At 27.2% G+C, this 21483-nt stretch overlaps 1 protein-coding gene across 1 annotated transcript; it reads right to left on the bottom strand.

Moving 5' to 3' along the window:
- Positions 1 to 17531: 17531 nt before the first annotated feature.
- Positions 17532 to 19543, bottom strand: LOC130982643 (putative glutamine amidotransferase GAT1_2.1). The gene is made up of 4 exons (XM_057906687.1): positions 19397 to 19543; positions 18334 to 19070; positions 18001 to 18210; positions 17532 to 17855 (listed from the first exon to the last, which is right to left on the bottom strand). Exons 1-4 carry the CDS (start codon positions 19482 to 19484, stop codon positions 17607 to 17609), a joined length of 1284 nt encoding a protein of 427 aa, XP_057762670.1. The 5' UTR covers positions 19485 to 19543; the 3' UTR covers positions 17532 to 17606.
- Positions 19544 to 21483: the final 1940 nt, after the last annotated feature.

Below are 21483 nucleotides of genomic sequence, written 5' to 3'. Positions count from 1 at the left end.
ACCGCCCACAGTCTGGGTCATGCTCAGCCTAGCACTCTCCAAGGGATGGCCCATTCAGTAGTTCAACTTCAACAATGCGTTCTTAAATGGCAACTTACAGGAGACTGTTTTCATGTCTCAACCCGAAGGATTCATCTCTCTTGCTCAACCCCATCATGTCTGCAAGCTCCAGAGATCCCTATATGGCCTAAAGCAAGCCCCCGTGCGTGGTTCACCAAACTGAAGGAAACCCTCAATCGATTTGGCTTCACCAACATCAAATCAGATACATCACTCTTCACCAGATTCTCGCGCTCCTCTGTCGTTTATGTTTTGGTGTATATGGATGACATTCTGGTTACTGGGTCATCCCAAATTAAAATCTCTGACCTAATTGTGTAGCTGAATACTGTGTTTGCACTCAAGAATTTGGGGAAAATGAGCTACTTCTTGGGCATTGAAGCTATGAAATTCAATGACAGTGACATACTCCGATCCTATGCCAAACCAAGTATATTAAGGACCTCCTTACCAAAGCGGGAATGCGCGACGCCAAAGCCGTACCAACACCCATGGTCTCAATCTGAAGCTATCAGCTCATGGTGAGGATGTTCACCACAATCCAGTGCTGTACAGATCCATAGTTGGTGGCCTCCAATATGGCACAATCACCAGACCCGAAATCACCTTTGCCATGAACAAAGTCTCTCAGTTTATGCACACCCCCTTGGAAAGTCACTAGAAAGCAGTTAAGCGTATCCTACGATACTTGGCAGGAACAATAAACTATGGCCTAAGGTTTCAAAGAACTAATGAATGTCGAATCTATGGCTTCAATGATTCAGATTGGGGGCAGTGACATTGATGACAGAAAATCTACTAGTGGATTCTGTATATTCCTAGGTCCAAACCTGGTCTCATTGTCAAGCAGAAAGCAAAATGCAATCTCAAGAAGTTCCATAGAGGCAGAGTATCGAGGGCTAGCTGCAGGCTTGACTGAAATCCTCTGGATCCAAAACTTGATGAGTGAAATGAAAATCCCATAGTCCACCACATCAAACCTCTACTGTGACAGCCAAAGTGTAGTCCTAATGGCTGCAAACCCAGTTTTGCATAGCAAGAGCAAACATTTTGAATTTGAGCTCTACTTTGTAAGAAATCATGTAGCACAAAAGAAGGTTAACATACTGCACATCCCCTCTCAAGACCAAATAGCTGATAGCTTCACCAAACTCACCTCCAATCTCAACTTCCTCAAATTCAGATCCAAACTCAGAGTTACACAACGAGTGCCAGCCAACAACAATTCTAACAAGAGCATCACCTTCATAGAAAATTCTAAGGAACAAAGCAGTAGGATTGATGTTAGTAGTAAAGCCACGACAAGCTGTAATTGAGTGACAGCTAGGAAGTTAGGTACAAATAGAACTTACAAGAAGTCTCTAGAAGTAGTTAGTTACTCTGCTAGTTAGCTAAGATAATTACATCTCTAACTAAAAAATATCAATAACAGCTGTAAAAGAAAGTTAGGTAAAATTCATTTTCTTCACTTCACAAAATATCTCAGATTGGCTTTCTTATCTTTCTCTCTGCCTTCTCTCTGTTCTTCACTTTATCTTCAACTCTGACCTGATACCTCACAAGTTATAATGAAAATCAATAAAAATAAAAATAAATTTAAAAATTGAAAAAATAAACTTCATGTTAAAAAAAATAAAAATAACATAATAAAAAATGATCGTTGTAATATATAAATTTAGGAAACAATTTAATTTTTTTTAAAACCAATCTAATTAAATACTAATATTAGAACTAAATTATTTAAATAATATTTAAGTTATACTACATCTTAGACACATATAAATTAGAATCATTCTCGTAACAACCACAAACTGAAATAATGTCATTAGCTTGAATATTTAGAATTGGTATATATTCATACTTTTCTCTTGTTAAATAAGTTTCATCATCCGCTATCTATGTACTATGGTAAAATATAGAATAACTAAATCAAGAAACTAAATTGACCTTTATTTTCATTAATGATATTGCATTGACGCACGAGAAGGCTGATAATTTCAGATAAAAAATTACAATATGTTATAAAATTATTTTTTATTATGAAAAGTTTAAAAGTAAAAATTTTAAATACAGTACCACTGAAATTACATCTCCAAGTCTAATACAATTCTTTGAAAACTGAATCTAAATTGAGGAAATTCAATCTCATTATATGCTCCATTGGTCTAATACACATGAGGGAGGGCCATAATATATAAGTAGATCCAACCATTTTTCAGTAAAATAGAGTTCAATACTCCTTCGTTAAACTCTTACATCTATAACAGTATATAATGGGAATACAGAGAGTTTAGTGTCCAATATTTTTTTCCTATTTTACCCCTATTTTTATAATCTAAAACTACATACTCAACCACGTACTCATATTCTGTGAATTCTGCATTAACCCACGACAGAATTATGTAACTGCTTCACTTTCAACCGTCAAAGAAATTTAAAAAAATTACTCACTCAATCGTATGATTATAAAAATGGCTCCATTTATTTATAACATCTATAACAGTATATAATGGGAATACAGAGAGTTTGGTGTCCAATATTTTTTTCCTATTTTACCCATATTTTTATAATCTAAAACTACATGCTCAACCACATACTCATGTTTTGTAAATTCTGCATTAACCCACGACAGAATTATGTAACTGATTCACTTTCAACCGTCAAAGAAATTTAAAAAAAATTACTCACTAACAATCGTATGATTATAAAAATGGCTCCACTTACAATATAGTTTAAACAAGGTAATTTTTTTTAATTAAATGTACAAAAAATAATTTTTTTTAAATTATTATCGTACTATTTTAATATACTCTTGATACTTATACAATAATATACAATGATAATTAGTGTCTAAATTTAAATTTCAATATTACTGTTAAAAAAAGGTTTATTATTAAAAAATTTTTTTGTCAATTACGTTAAATAAAAAATTTCTACCCATTTTCACAGTAACCTCGTTAAGATATTTCTATTGGATGTAAATTATTGTTACAAATATTTTTATTAAGATATGTTTTTAAGGAATAAAAGTAAAATAGTTCAACAAGAATAATTTTTTAAAAAAAATAAATTTACACTAATAATTTTTTTCTTTAAATTATTAACGTACTTTTCTAATATACTCTAAGTATCTACACAATATATAATATCAATTAGCGTTCAAATTTAAGTTCCAAAATTGTTATTAATGAGAGAGATTTATTTATTTTTTTTAAATTTACACACAATAATTTTTTTATCAATATATCATGATTATTTTAAAAATAATATTCATTCATCTAAGTTTATGGAGTATCTTAAAAAAACCATATTTAAATAATTTTTTATCTTTTAACTATTTTATATTTTTAGATTCAAAACTTTGTATTTTTTTTATTCAAGGTTTATTTTTATATTTTATTTTAATTTTTAGGATAAATAAAAAGATGAGATTTTTTTATAATTTAAATTATTGAAAAACTTACTTATTATAGAAGAAGTCAAGTATATTTCTTGATTATAAGAATACATATAATTTATTTTTGAATGTAATCAAAATAAATATAAATTTATTCAATTTTTAAAAATTTACATTAATTATTAAAATTATAATATAATGAATATACTCCTATAAAAATATAAAAGTGATTTTATAATTATTTTTTTAGGAGAAAACATGACTTAATAAGCATAAAGTCTAATTTAAACAACCATAGATAAGTAAAATAAATAACAAAAAATAACATAAAATTTAGTTTTTTTATTATTTAATATAAAAATAAATATAAGAAAATAAATCATTGTTCTCATACATAATGGCATAAAATTTGACATTATCTTTTTCTAGAATTATTTATTGATTTAGTTTTTATCCTTATTTTTGTATTTTATTTTAATTTTGTTAAACAAAAAAGTACTAATATTATTTAACTTTAATTTTTAACTTTTACCACAAATAAAAATATATGACTTTGTGTGTATTAAATAATAAAAAAATACTCAGAACAGAAAAAGTTAAGTTTACTCTTTCATTATATTTATAGGAGTGTAAATGATTCACACAAGTGTTACAAGACCTTTTTGTTTTACTTTATTTTTAAAATAGTATTCACTTTTGATTGTAATAATTATGAATTAATACATGGTGATAACTAATTGTGATTGTAGAGAAGGTAGAAGGAGAAGAAGAGAGAACAAGCCAATATAAGAGTGGGAATGAGCCAATGATAAATATGTAAATAGATAATGGTAAAAAAAATAATAAATACAAAAATTAAAAAATCTAAAAAATAATAAAACTAAAGATAATTTAAAATGTTGAATATATAAAATTATTAGAAATAAAAGTTTTTTAGCCATTAAAATTATACGAAAGAAAAAAGTGATTTAAATATAAATTTTTATATCTACTTTACATTAAATAAAATTGAAAAATAAATAAATTTACAAATATTTATAAATTTTTATCTTCATTGTTACACATAGTAACAACGTAATGATTTTAGTATTATACTTAAATTAATTTAAATTTAATTATTATATATATTAAATAAATTAAATAACTTATAGATTTTTTTAATTATTCTATATAAAATTTTTGAATGTCTGATATCTTAAATTTTTTCTTAAAATGATAAAATATGATTTTAATAAATTAAATAAAAAAATAATTCTTTTAATAAATCTTTAACAATTCAAAAGTTAACACAATGAATATGTATGGATCAAAGTGATAAACAAAAATGATAGCTTCGATAATTATACGGTTGTAATTGATTGTGGTTGGGGTTAATAAAAAAGAAAACAAGAAAGGATAATGAAATAAGGCAACATAACTATAAGAAAAAATAATAAGATGTATAATAAATTTAATATGATGAGATGATATAATTAAAATAAAAATTAATCATTTTAATATAAAATAATAATAAAATTTAAAATAATTAAAAATATTTAATATAAGATTAAAAATAATTTTTTATCTATTAGAATTATGTATAAAAAAAAGTGTTTTGAATATAAATTTTTAAATTTACTTTAAATTAAATAAATTTAATATATAAATAACTAATTTGTAAATAATATTAGTAAATCTTTATTTTTGTTACAAATAATAACAATTTTTTTATTTTTTAATTTAGATTTATTTATTTTATACTTTCTACATATATTAAATAACTTAAAATATTTTGTTTTTTATAATTTATTTTTTAATTATTGATAATAAATTTATAATTTTAAAAATAAAAATATAAAAATATTTTTTTAACTCAATAGAAAAGCGGCTGAACAGGCACGGTTGAGCCGCTAGTCTATGTAATTAAAATTCAAATTAATGAATACACAATTTGAGATGGTATTTGACAGATGTGGTGCATTATAAAAAATTACAATAAAAAATAATCGGGTTATAATATTAAATAAAAAGAATAAGTTTAAGTAAAAACAATCATCAAATCATCAGAAGAATCATAGAATGACAACATAAAAAAATATCATAAAAAATTATAACTTGTATCTTAAAATGATCAACTTTGATAAAAATAAAGAATATATATTTTTATTCTATGAAGTAATCAAGAATGAATAACAAATTAAAAAATTGAACAAAATACTTTGACTCTTAAATATAGACTCATGAACCACATAAAAAATATTATATATACTTTTTAGTAAAACAAAATTAATTATAAAAATTAATTATTGATATAATATCAATTTAATACTAATAAGATACACACATGTATAATATAAAAAATATTAAAGTTATTATATCACATTTATAGTTAATTATATTTGATTAAAAATTATATTATAATAATAATTAACAATTAGAACAACTGACAATTAATATAATCAGAATTATTAAAAATATTAATGATTAATAATTAATTTAGTTATGTATTAAATATTAATTTTTATATAATTAAAAAAGATAATTTTTTAAAATAAATTGAAAAGAAAAATACGTATATTAGTACTAAAATGTACTAAATTAATAGTTTTCTTTACACTAAAATACTATTCGTTGTAGAATAATATATTGATGTAATGATGAGTCAAACTTTATATTTAATAAATGTAGCGCATTGGTTTGCAAGCTAACTCAATTATATACATATATAATGATTATTATAACATAATTATAACACATATGTACACATAATTATAACATCATATTTATGAGGGCACACTGTTTTTAGTTTTTGTCATATTTAAATTGTAATATCTTTGTTTTTTTTATTGTAGTTAAATAGGATAATGAATTAAAACGTGATAAGTCTAATCAAATTATTTATAATAAAAGGGAGTAATATATCTATATATATTAATGTTTTGATATCAAATTTTATAGTCACATTTTTATATATGATTTTCATAAAAGACATTAACTATAATTAATAAATAAACAATATATATAATTAATAATAATTTTTATATATAAGTTATAATTATTTGTATAAAATTATATATTATATTCATATCATTTGAACTGGTTCATAAATCTTTTGTTAATCTAAGTTTAAACTTTATAAATAAATTTTATTGTTAACGGATCGAAACTGTTATTTATGAGCGAAAGTGCTGCACACGGATCGGATCGGATCGGATATGGCCTAAAATTCTATCCGATCCGCACTGTATTCATCGGATCGGATCGGATACGATATCCGCAATTTTTTAGATCGGATCGGATATCGGGTATATCCGCATAATTAAAAAAAATTATTTTAAGATTTTGTTTGGCCTTTTTACAAAAAAAAAAATCCAGAAAATTCATTTTTTATCTGTTTAAGCCTATTTACTCCTAGAATATTATCAATAATAGTTCTTTTAAATAACAAAAACAAAATAATAATACAAGATTTAAGTTTAATTATTCTAAGTTGAAGTACAACATAAAAAATTAAAAACAAAATATCATAAAATTCATAAAATAACATACTAAAATTCATATAACATTAGAGTTTACTGTCTTAAACTATGCTATTTATATGTGATGTGCGGATATGCGGATTTGCGGATCAGATCCGCGGATATCACTGCCGAATCCGCAATCCGATCCGACCATAATGCGGATCGGATCCAATCCGATCCGATGACTCTGCGGATCGGATAATATCCGCAAAATTCGGATCGGATGCGGATAACTACCGCAGATATGCGGATATTATCCGATCCATGTGCAGCGCGAAACTTGATTTTAACCTCCTTCATCTCAACTCGATTCATTTATAGCTCTCCTTTCAACGGACAATTAATATGGTAAAGTTAAGAAATTCAATAAGAAATAAGTGTGGATAGAGAATGGATATACAACTGAGAAATGGAAAGGCTTAAATATTTGCATCCAAATGCAATTAATATATTAATTGAATGTCCGCACAAGTAAACAATATAACAATAGCTAAGAATGGCGAAAATGCGGTCCTTTGAGAGAAAATGACAAAATGTGACTATGGCAAAAATATCAAATACAGAACATTGAGGATGAAATTATGAGCCATTATCTAAATTAGTTTTCAAAAATAAAAAAATTTAATATTTAGAAAAATTAATAAATAAAAATATTTTTAAAATTTTATTTCAGTAGACAAATTAGTTTTTAATTTATTTTTTGCTAAAGTAATTATCTAGATCAGTCTCAAAAATTTTAAAAATAAATTTTTAATTTAAAAAAAAATTAATATACAGATTAATTTCTAACATTTTTATCAGACATAACAGTTTTTCATCTAAAAAAATATAATAAAATTATTATTATTAATTACACAATAATATTGTATCATAATTTTTTATATTTTTTGTACAAAAATAATAATAAATTTATACATTATATTTTTATGTATGTATTTATAACATAAAAAGTGTATATATATATAGTCACTCAATAATAATAATAATAATAATAATAATAATAATAATAATAATAATAATAATAAAATTATTAAAAATTGTTCTATAAGAAATTTAAAGTTGAAATCATTTGATATTTTTGTATTTAATATAATCAAAAGATGTCCTATTTTTAAAAATATGTTTGTATTAAAAAAAATGTTTTAATTTAGATTTTAAAGCATCATCATTCACCTTACTTGTTTCTAACGAAAAAAGTGTATTAATATACTAGTGTCATCATTCACATGCACAAAACTAAGTTTATAATAATAAAGGTTAACATATAGTAAAAGTAAATTAAACTGGAGATTATTATGTCTGTCAAAGAAAAATGTTAAGAATTGATCTGTGTATTAATTTTTCTTGGTGATTAAAATGTCTGCTTTTAAAATTTTTGGGAGTTGATTTGAGTAATTACTCTATCAAAAAATAAATTGGGGATTGATTTATTCGTCGGAGCAAAATTTTAAAGATTGTTCTGTATATTAATTCTTTTTGGAAATTAAAATGTCCATTTTAAAATCGTCGGGACTGATTTGGATAATTATTCTAAAATTATTATATGTTTTTGGTCACCGAGGATGAAATGTTTTTTTTTTTTGGTCAAGGAGGATGAAATTTGAAATGTGCAATGTTTCATGTTCCTTTTGGTAGAATCATACCGGCCCAACCCCCGTTTTGGACGCGTCTTGATAGGGTAAGAAAAGTAGTCCACTTTGTCACTTTAAACATAAAAGGCCCAATACTCGAGCTTCTGAAATTTAAGAATTTCAATTAATCTATGACCAAAAACAACAATAATAATAATTTCAATTAATGTGAATGACAAAAAGAAATTTGAATTAATACAGCTAAGGTTTTAGTTGAATGACAAAATATAGTATATCTTAATGGATGAAATCCTTAAATATTGAGTGTGTGAATGTGTAATATATGCATGAATTTTATAATGTTGTAGTAGTTAAAATTAAAAGTTGTTCAATTCATATGAAAAAAAAAATGAATTAACAAATTAGTGCATCATGTCATTTTTGTTTCATAGATTAAATAATAATTTGACTAATATTATATCTTAATTATGCATTTGTTAGGATAAATAAATAGTAACAATTTGTGAAAACACATATATCTTCCATTTAAACACAAATGTGGAATAAATAAAGTGGCATTCTAACCGGATAGCACAGAGTTAGTCTTATATTAGTACTTGCATGTTATCTCTATGGATATATATTAGCTCTTTTATATTTATTGAATTTAAAAAAATATATATCTATTTAGCTTTAGGTCTTAACAAGTGTGTAGCAAAACCCTAACAAGTAATATGAACTAGAAAAATAGATTCTTCAAAATAGCAAATATATATGATTATTGGAGCCGCATGCAAAGATTTAACACTATACACGCAGTGACGGATCCAGAAAATTTTTTTAGTGATGCAAAATATATAATATAATAATAATTTTTATAATTGATGTTATAAAATAGGAATATTCTTTAAATTATTTAACCAATAAACTAAAATAAAATAATAATTCAAAATAATAACAAATAATTTAAAATTTCATTCTTCTAGGTTTCATATTTTAAAAAAATTGAATAATCTTTTCATTGTCAATACAATCAAATGTCTCTCTTTCTATGTATATCACTAAACAATCATTTAAAAATTCGTCTCCCATACAGTTCTGAAGTCGACTCTTTATGATGTTCATAGCAGAAATTAATAAAAAATTCACAATTCTACACAAATTAAAATTAAAATATAAAATTATAAATACAAATATACAACAAAATAATTTAAATAAATTTTCAACAACAACAAAATAATTTTCAGTCTCTCTTGTCAGCCACTCATTTATTTGCCTTATCATTGCTCAAAAAGGATGCTTGTGAATTCCAATCAAGAGGAAGGTAATCAAGCTATTATGAAAGAATTAAAAATACCAAATCTGATGCAACAAATAGAATGCTTCATGTTAATCAACAAATATGTATCAGATTATTAAAAGGAATCGTCAGAAGATTTCTACTTTCTACATCCAAAAATTCAAAATTAATATTAGTTGATTATTGACTGATTTATATTATTTTCTCGTATTTATACATCAGAATAAATTAAGTCTTCAAAAATAATTAAATCAATACACAAAAACAATTAACAAATAAATTAATCAAACTAAACTTACATTACATCAGAACAAATTCAAATATTTAATACAAATTCACAATTAACAAACCAACTAAATCAATTATCAAACAATAATGAAGCAAATAAGTGAATAAGCAAAATTACAGATCTGTAAATTCTGATTCATGAATATACCAAAAAAAAATCCAAGATTGAATCTGAACAACTAAACTCTAGAAAACAAAAGTGTAGAACCCAGTAGGCAGTAGCCAGTGATGAATCTGTGTGATGTTCAGCGACAGCAGGACGAAAGACAGGCATTCTCTGCTGAAGCCTGAAGAGTGAAGAGTGAAAACCAAAGAGAGAAGAAGATCGCAGATTTACAATATTCGAAGAAGAAGGACGAACGAAACCGATCGATAAAGAAGAAGGCAGAAGGGGACGCAGAGATGTGGAGACACGGCAGTGACTCTAGAGACAGGAGGGCGGAGGGTCGGAGGCCAGAGAGCCGGAGACGTCAGCAGGGAAAGAGCCGTGACACTGGCTGAGACGCGGAGCGGTGGAGGGGCTCTGATCTCTGAAAACAAGAGTGCCGAGTGCGGGCTGCGAAGTGCGAAGTCTGGAGGCTGCGAAGCTTGGAGGCCTGGAGCAGATGAAGAAAATTGGAAAAAAAGAAGGATTAGGGATTTGATTTGGGGTGCGGTCAAAACGAATTATATAGTGGGGGTATTTAAGACATTTTACTATGAATTACTAAGTAATTTCTGAAATTTCACTGGGACAGTTGTCCTCACTACTAAATGAATGCATCCGTCCCTGTATACACGTCTTCCTTTAGAAAAAGAATTACAAAGTTTATTTTCTTAAGATCGCGCGCCTACTTCAAATTGTAGTACATAAATAATTATATCTAACAAATTTTTTATTCTTTTTGTATTTAAAATTTTTTATTAAAATAACATATTTATATATTATAATATTTATCATTATTAAATTATTATATAAAATATTTGAATGATTAAAATTAAGGAAAGTTTAATGCACAAGCATCTTGAATTTAAAAAAAATAATACATTCAAAAGATATTAAAAATTTTAAATGTATAAAATATAGTATATAAACTAATTTAGATCACGACATTCAATTTTAGTGATTAAAATAAATTAGTACAAAAGCATAGATCAATTTGGTATACCTGTAATAAGACATAGCAGACATAATACATGACACCAAACTGATACATGATATCATTATGACATATGATACAATTATCTACGATCACTATATTACATGTCACTAACCAATCCTAAAGTCCACAATATCTAAAGTCCACAATATGATATGTGTTACTACTTACTAAGAATCCACGTGGTTAAACCATTATGTGATATGTGTTACTAAGAATCACTACAACAATTTCGGCAGATAGCGGCGGAAATTTTGTGGCAATTTTACAAAATCGCCGTGAAACGACAACCTGCAATGCATATAGCGGCGGTTAGGGATTTGGAGCTGCAATCAGACCGACATTTAGCGGTGATTTTTTCTCGAATCGCCGCTATATTTCAATCAGGTTTGCATTTCGTGACGTCTTTTCAAAAACCGCCGCTATATGTACCCCAAGTGAGTTATTGTTTTATATTTTGTAGCAGTTTTGTTTAAACCGCCGCAAAATATGTATTACTATATATTGCAATGTTTTCTTTAGTAATAACCATCTGGGTATAATCTAGTTAATTAAACACTACTATCTTAAAGCTACATATGTTTAAATCATTGTTACATCTATTTATATATGGTCCAAAAGAATATAAAAAGTACAATGAATAGTACATTTAATAATACCCATAATGAATATAATAAATAGTACATTCAATAATAAATAAAAATAATTATTATTATAAATATTTTTTATAAATTATTAAAAATCAAACATTTTCTAAAAATAATAATTATAAATATTTTCTATAAATTATTAAAAATAATAATTAAAAATATTTTCTACAAATCATTAAAAATTCAAAATTTTATAATTTTACCAAAATTTTAATTTTAAATTTTAAATTTTTTATTTTAATGATTTGTTGAGCATTTATTAAAATAAAAAATTTAAAATTTTTATTAATAACAATCTTAACCTGTATTCCTAGATATAAGAATTCATAATAACAAAATTCAAAATTAATTAATATTTTACCAAAATTAAATACTAAATAGAATAAAAATATTTTTATATGAAAACCAATTAACGATCTGCATATTATCATGTTAATAAATTCAATAATGCTAACTGACCAATAAATATAATGTTTTTGACAAATATTTCACTCATTTTAAAAATTAAAGACTAAATTCTAAATCTTAATAAATATTTTTAGAAGATGTTAGATTTTTAATAATTTATAAAAAATATTTATAATTATTATTTTTTATTTATTATTGAATGTACTCTTTATTGAATTCATTATGGATATTATTAAATGTACTCTTTATTGTACTCTTTATATACGCTTGAATCATATATAATAGATGTAAATTAATTAGATCTACTATAGTCCAAAATTAATCCGAAATAGACTTATTTGAATTACTAGGGACGTCCTAGCATGCATAATTTGAATCACCCTGTTTCGAATTCCCCTAAGATTACATGCAAGTATAATTCGAATTGGACAAATTCGAATTATAAGCATCTCTACTAATTTGAATTAGTGTTGGTTTGTCTCATTCGAATGGAACTGATTCGAATTACATAAGAATGTGCTTTTGGGATATCCTGATAATGTTTTTTAATTTGGTAAAATTGTATAATTTGGTCGTCCATTTGGTTTAATTGTGCATTTTGTCCAATATATAAGGTGTCTATAACAACTATGATCAGATATAAAGTATATAACAAAAAATTGTGTCGCAATCAAATGTGTTCATATGATATACATAATTGTTAGCACTATATATGGAAGAGTCATTTGGCTTGGTGGCAATATGACATTGTTAAAACTTTTCCTTCTTCATTTGTGGAAGGCTTTACATTGTGGGTCCAATAACTATGAACAAAAATACTGAAATTTGGCGACAGTTTAGAACCGCTGCAAAACAAGTGCAACCGTCACAAATCTCATTCACATTTCGCGGCGGTTATTCCAGCGGTTGAATAAAACCGCCGCTATCCGTTTAGCCGCGCCCCATCTTCCGGTGTTTTATTAAACCGTCGTGAAATGTTTTGCGGCGGTTCAAAACCGCCGCTACCGCTAAACGGCTCCAGGAACAGCCGCTAAGTGCCGCTTTTGTTGTAGTGAATTCACGTTTGTATGCTGTTAATGAAAAACGGAACAGGGACTAACATGAGTCATGTTGACTAACTTTAAAGATATTTTTGTATAAATTAAATTTTAAAAAGTTTCAAGAACTACTTTAAAATTTTACTCGACAATAAATAGATTTTATCCTAACATCTTAATAGAAACTATTCTAATAATTTTAAGATAAATTCATCTAAATAATTCAAATGTGACAAATCCACCCCTCCAAATATTTGATCATAAATTCATTTTATTGTACTGATGTAGTGAAAAGCTAAAAAGGGTCAGATAATTTCTTTATAGAGAAAGTCCAATCATTCTAATTAATACAATACTCTGAATAATCAATAAACTAGCAAATGAATACATCATATAGTTGTTAAAACTTATTACAATGACAAGGTGCAGATTTTGCACATGCAATTTTTAAAAAAAAAAATTAAAAGGGGGAGGGGGGGGGGACAATTGACAATTCATCCAATTTATTTGCTTATAAATGTAATGTAATGATGATATTGTATCATCAACTCTTAATATTGTGTAACAAAAATGATGACTTCTATCTTCTCCAAAGTTATAGTCTCATTTTATATGGTATTAACCATACTCATTGCTTTCAAATGCAATGTTGGTGAGTGTGGATTTTTACTTCCAGATAAAGTGGTACTTGAGATTATCAACAAGCTAAATAGCAAGACAAATCTAAATGTTCATTGCAAAGACAAGCATCATGATCTTAATCTTCAAACAATTCAACCTAATCAAAGTTGGAGTTTCAAGTTTCTTCCAAACCCAGTTTGGGATTCAACATTATACTTTTGCAGCTTCACTTGGTCACAAACTTTGCACCGGTTTGATGTATATGCTGAATCTCGTGACCAAAAAGAATGCACAAAATGTACATGGGAGATAAGTGAATCTGGTCCATGTAGGGTTACGAGTCAAGATCGAAATTGTTTTAAGTGGAAGGATTGAATAAAATCATGATATGATAGGAGGATGGCAAGTTCACTCTTCTAAAATTTCTAGAAATAAAAATAATGAATAATACATATTTGTATGTATCGGCTTTGTTTTATTTAATTTCATGATATATCTCCAATAATGCAAAATATGATATCTATGTTTTGTTATGTTTTCATACAATGAAATTATTTTAGGAGTGTCTTATATGTATTGAGCATTTTTATATTAATAATTATTCGTATATCTATGCTTTAGCTTAAATTTTTAGAATAAATAATTCTGTATTTTTTTTTTCAAGTGACTATTATGATTAGAGGACAATTACAATTGTTTCATAGAATGTTAATGCAGGAATCATAATTTCACTACAAATCATGATTTTATTATTTATTAAAGTAATTTTAAGGTAAAAGGGAAAAAAAAAGAAAGAAACAAATTAATATAAAAGACATTGAATGTTTTGTACCTACAAAGTGTAAGACAATTCAATGAATGTTTTGTACCTACAAAGTGTAAGACAATCATAAATTCATAATATACATTAATTTATATTTTTAATAAAAAATTAACTGGCCTCGAAATAAAAGTCGACTCATCTAGATAAAAGGAATTGAATAAATGAAATTAAAAAATAATAATTTATTAAACTTAACTTAATTAAAACATTCAACATTAAATGTAATTAAATAAACATATTTCATTTTACACAAATGCATGGCAGAGTAAATCAATAACATATTTTAAAAGACACAAATAAATACTTAGACTTATAAAATATCAAGACATGGAAGTTTTGTTTCATTTAGTAAATAGAATAATCAAATGCATTATTTGATATACATTGCCTTTATTAATTATATTCAATATGATGTTAATTATGATATTATTTAATCAATCATTTCTTACCATAATCTTTAGAGGAAAACTACAAAATCTTATCTTAAACATTTAGGGTTAAGAATTTTATTCCTAATCTAGAGGATATATGCAATTTGATTCATCAATTTTCTGGTAAAATAGAGTAAAAAATTTAATCTTTTAATTATCTACACGTTAAATAATTTGATATAATTAATTAAATTATTTCACATTAGACGCATTTACATATCGACTATCATCCTTACATAGAAATATATTCATATGAGAAGTCACATTTCAAGATTTAGTTAATTCCAAAACTCTATATAAAGATAAAGGGTTTTTCTTTGTTATATGTTCAAAATAAACATGGCCCCATTCTCCAAAAAAATTGCATTACCAATTTCTCTTCTATTAACCCTAATTGTTGCTTTGCATTTCAATGGGTGTGAGAGCGGGTTGTTCTCCAAAACAAAAGTTGAGGTGTTTAACAAATTGCCGAACAACCATAAACTTGGTCTTCATTGCAAAGACAAGCACCATGATCTTGGTCCAGTAGTAGTTGAACCAAATCAATCATGGAGTTTCAAATTCCTCCCGGATATCTTCCACGACGTAACCTTATACTTTTGTCGATTTTATTGGGTAAGTGGTGATCATTTTTTTGACATTTATGTTCAAGGGAGAGACAAAGTAATTGGACATTATCAACCTTGGAATATCACTGACTCAGGTCCATGCAGGCATAGATGGGATCTTAACTCGGATCAATGTTTCTATTGGAACAAGGCTTAATTGATTATGGAATTCGTTTAATACTGGAATTTATTTTTGATGAGTGCTCTAAGAACATTTTTGTTAAAAATGTTGCATATATAATAATATGAAAGTTTGGTTACCAGCTTAATTATATATTATAATGGAAACTTCCAAATAAAAAAAAATGTTGGTAGAGCATCTTGCTAATAAAACCTAATTAGTAAGAGACTGGGTACAAAAAGATCATGTTCCACTCTCCAAAATTTTATTATCAATTTCTTGTGCTATTAATTATTACTCGTTCCTTTGCATCAATTCAATGACTATATTGCAAGAGTAATGGATTATCTGCATCTTTTTATTCGATCATGATATAGTATCAAAAATTTTATGATAAAAATATTATATATATTGTATATTTTAACATATATTTTATTTTTATAATTAACGTAGTGACTGATTTTTTACATATTCATAACATAGCTAAAAAATATTAGCATATTAAAGAAGTTAATTTGATCGTGGTGAAAAATCAAATAATGTCGTTGTATTATAATTTATTGCCATTTTAGTAATTTTCTGAAAGTTAATTGTTTATTGTTGGTGTACATTTTTTATAAATGATTCAACATTCTCCAAAAAAAAATGGAAAAAAATCTAAATTCAACATCTTGCCAGTTGCCACCTGTAAATATGTAAAAACACTAATGTTATACATTTAAATTTTTTATCTTAATTAGAAATGCACCTGTCTAATTTGAAGCACGTGCAAAGTTATTGCCAACTCTATATATAAAGAGAAAAAAAATTGTTCTAATAATGGCCTCCAAAATTGTAGTATCAATTTCTCCCTAGTTTTTGCTTTGAATTTGAATGGTTGTGAGAGTAATATGCCACTTCTTGGAGACACGGTCATCGTTGAGATAGTAAACAATTTAAAAAATAATCTTCAGTTTTTTTTTTTGTTCAAAGAAAATAATCTTCAGTTCAATGTATAAGATTGATGATGGGCCTCAAACTATTGAAGCAAATAAAAAAAATGACATTTTAGATTCCATGTTAGTCCCCTCACTTCAAGAACCAATAATCCTCTCCCTTAGCTAATCAATAATTCTTTCCCAATAACTAATTTGAGTTGGTCGAGTGATCAATTTATTCGTTCGCTTAAACAAATGTCGAGAAATTCGAATTCCGCCTTGTGCTTATATTAACACATTGGTAATCAGCGACAAACCTTTAAATGAAACTTAAATCATGCTCAAATCACATATTAATTTTTGATCTGTCGAGTTAGAAAATACCGTGACAACAAAAAAAATAATCCTCTCCCAACATTTAACGGAAAGTTAGTTATTTTCTATTGTATGAAATACTCTGCCTCTAGTTGATGGTGTTCTTCACCTCATTATTCAACAGAAATTAAGAAAGCTAATAATAGAGACTAACATCACTTTCATTAACACAAAAGCCAAAAATTAAGGGAGGAGGAAAAAGTTAAAACGTGTACACATTATACATAAAGCCATATAACAATGCATCCACCACCACACAGGATTCATGTGATTCCCACCACAAAATTAGAGCAACCCCATTTAATTTAATTTTGTACACAGAACAACAAATAATAATTTATATTCCAAAAAAATCAAGAACTAATTATTATTGACAACAAGGTCATGAATCTTTGTTTCCAAGACTTGAGAACAAATCTGAGCCATTGTGTGGTAGAAAGACAAGAGATCAGACAACTGTTCCACTGGCATTTTTCCCATTACATTTCTTGCCATTTTTTCTCTTTCTTCATTTAGCTTCAGCCTCTCAACATATGATCCTGCATTTCTAACTGTTGCACCCATTTGCTTTAACCTATTCTCTTGTTGCACACTCAATGCTGTGTTTGACTGCAAATTCAAGCATAAAACACTTTAATCCATGATTAATTATATAAATAAACAATAAATATAAAGACTAATCTTGTATTATATAAGTATTATCATATTTATATATTTTCACACTTTGCCATATTGATATGAAAAATAGTTATACCTCAAGAAATTCTGCTCCAGCTTCAAGTTCAGAGTCTTTGGAAGAACCCCTTTTCCCATGGCCAGAAGTGTATAAATTCCTTGCAAGTGAAAAACTCCGCACTATGATCTTCCTTTTAACCTCCATTTCCTTGTTAAGCTTTGGAGACTTTGGCACACATGTTAAATTATTCATCTTCTTTTGATAAGCAATCACTGCCTTCACAAATTCCTTCACAATACAAATAAAATTCAGAACACCAACTTCAATTAGTCAGATAATGAATCAACATAATCAAACTTTCTTGATTAATTAATTAGGCTAATTTAGAAAGCATCTATTCACAAAACTAACCTTATAAGCAAATGGGCATCCGGGGTAATCAAATTCGTCCGAATTCGACTTCCTCATTCTCTCCGGATGAAATTGTAACCCCATAATAAACTTACCCTCTTCGGGATTATAAACATCAGGGTCGTAAAACCCCTCGATCAAACCATCAGGGGCGAAAGCCATTGGCACGAAACGTTGCGCCAGTCGTTTAACCCCCTGATGGTGATAACTATTTACAGAAATCTCCATTTTGGCTTCGTCCAAGGAATCCTTAAACCAAGAATGCAAAGGAGTGTTGTCAACAACCTTAACAACATGCCTATGGCCATCATAATCATCATAGTTTATATGCATAACTCTCTGGCTCTCAGGGCACTTCTTCGAAAGCTCTTTACCTATGTCACGGTAAAGAGTGCCACCACATGCAACATTAAGAACTTGAGAGCCTCTACAAATTCCCATGTATGGAATGTTCCTTTCTAAGCAAAGCTTTGCAAGACTTAGCTCAATTGAATCTTTCTCTTTGTCTATGGCTGTGTCACTTGCATGGACCCTTCTAATTTCGTCTAATTCGTCCTGCGAGAGAGTGCCATTGTTATCTCCTTCTTCGTACCATGACGGATCTATGTCTTCGCCTTCGCATAGAAGGACGCCATGAATAGGCTCGAAGCTACTTAGCAACATGTGGACACCGGAAACTCTAGGAACTATTACAGGTACCGCACCATAGCTTACTATAAGATCAAGGTGATATTCTCCTATAAAAGAAAAAAAAAATCAATAAATCACATAATGTGTGTGTTCTAAGCTTGAATTTTTATGATAAAATGGTTAGAAAAGATAAAAAAATAACTTATCTATGTTTTATAGACAATACTAAATATAGAACTATGATTCTACTTAAAATTTTACGGTTATTGAATGAACAATTATGGATCCAGTAATGCAGACTCTGTTTCATGAAATCTCCCAAGGGAGAATCCAAAGCAAGAAACGACACTTGTTGAATTTCAAATTAATTAATTTAAAAGATAACAGAGAGATGAAATGAATAAATAAATATAGAAGGAAAAGAAAAACTTACCGACGAAATCAACGAACTTGTTCTTGCGAAGGGTTCTTCTAGAAACGATTAGAACGCGGGGGAGGATGATGGAGAGATCGGAAGACATTGTTTTTGTGATGTGATTGATTAATTTAATTGGATATAGTTATAAGCGTTAAGCTTGTGTTGCAATGCAATTAGGATCATACCGTTGCAAATATTTATAGTGACAAAAAACAGGGGCCTCCGCAAGTGATGTCAACGCTTTGGTAATTTACCACTATCTACTAGGGTTACGTGTAAGACTAAGACCTGACCCATCTGAAATTTAGTTCAAATCTAAAGTATATTTTGTGGAGTTGAAATTGCTATGTTATTTTTAGTCAAATTGGAGTATATTTCAAGTAGACTTAACTCGGTCTAAAGTAATATTTTATAATTAAAATATATACTTGATTATAAAATTAGTCATATAATGTTTATTTAAATTAATATTTTATATTATATAATATTATTTTTAAAATAAATTATTTTGATATTATAAATATCATATGGTATTTATTAAATACATTTTATAAAACTACTATATATTATTGTATAATTACATGTTTGGTTAATCCAATTTAATCTAATTTATTTTAATATTATTTAAATTTATATTCGAATCTTTAAAATAGAACTCACACAACATTCATTTAATTACATGTAATCCCCTCCGGTTCGAATCCTTTTCATGTCTTTAATTAGATTTTTAAGAATTTCGATCTCAAATTAATTAAAAAAATATAGATAGATAATAAAAATATTAAATAATATAAATATTAGATATATCGGATATTCAATTTATTAGGTGTATAAATAGTTATTCTAATATTAAGATTTAAATGAATAATTTAGAGTGTAATGTGTTTTTATTTTATTGGGCCAATTTTAAAACCCATTATTCAGAAAAACCATTGTCTATCTAACAAAAATCCATTAATTAATCTTTAAAGAAAAAAAATAATAATTAGAGTCTTCACGATAATAAGCGATAGATATGTATATCTTTTTGTCAATAAATAGTGTGAAACAAATGAAATTATTTAGGCATTTCATTATCTATAATATTAAATATTCCTTTGCTATCACATGAATATGTAAACGGTATAATTTTAGACAATAAAATATTATTATTTTTTTAGTTTATATATATATATATATTGTAACACCCTAATTACCAAAGCTCACGCTTTCGGCTGCGCAACTCTGATAACTCGGACATTACGACGACACTTATAATATTTAATACTAAAATACGAGCCTGTTTAAAACTTTAAACCGCAATACCGCTCCCAAAATTACTTTTGCTATACAACGTACATCCATACATACCATACAACTTACAAAAACTCATAAAGAGTACATCTATATATATATATATAAATAATATTACAAACATTATCCAATACAATTCCTATCCCTCTTACAGAATATATCAAGATAAAGGCGAGGGTACAATAAACCATAACTAAGACAATACAGAGCATCTCAACAACAACTAAAATAAACCCTTCGTGACTTCTGCGTCCATATCCTAAAAGGGGAAAAATGTAGAGGGGTGAGAACATCATTCTCGAAAGGGTTCTCAGTAGAGGGTTTTTGGGAATTACTGTAATAGGATACGTGAAGATAACCGCACCAGTGATTAATAACCGTCTTATGCCTCTTTTCAAAAACAACGATTTTTCGATAAAAGTAAAGTCGGAAATCTTTTCTAAAAGAAGAACCGTTCAATTATTAAAAACTCAAAAGCCTCTCAAAAAGGTTTAACCATGCTGAACCAAATTAGCATTTCATACTTTTCTAAACCAGAAACACTACTGAAACCAATTATCGGTCCATCTCAATTCAACCACGGCCCTAGGCCCAAACAATCCAATCCAACAACCCATCACCACAAACCAACAGAGTCCCAGATGCAAACACAGATAGGAAGTTCAAGCACAAACAGACAGTTATTGCAAGTAGGACAATTAGCAATTAATCACATAGGCAAACCAAGTATAGTATGCACACCCAAACATTGTCACATAGATGCATATGATGCATGCCTGTCCCTAGTGGCTGATGATATCATTTGTCGG

Source organism: Arachis stenosperma, chromosome 5, assembly GCF_014773155.1.
Source record: "Arachis stenosperma cultivar V10309 chromosome 5, arast.V10309.gnm1.PFL2, whole genome shotgun sequence".
NCBI classification, from domain to species: Eukaryota; Viridiplantae; Streptophyta; class Magnoliopsida; order Fabales; family Fabaceae; genus Arachis; species Arachis stenosperma.
The sequence above is the reverse complement of the archived record's forward strand: the minus strand, read 5'-3'. Positions and strand labels throughout refer to the sequence as shown.

Coding starts and splice junctions, on each gene's coding strand:
- LOC130982643 (XM_057906687.1), bottom strand. CDS start 19,484: ATGTCTTCCGATCTCTCCATCATCCTCCCCCGCGTTCTAATCGTTTCT. Junction 19,071..19,396: donor CAAGTTCGTTGATTTCGTCG/GTAAGTTTTTCT, acceptor TTTCTTTTATAG/GAGAATATCACCTTGATCTT. Junction 18,211..18,333: donor GATGCCCATTTGCTTATAAG/GTTAGTTTTGTG, acceptor TGTATTGTGAAG/GAATTTGTGAAGGCAGTGAT.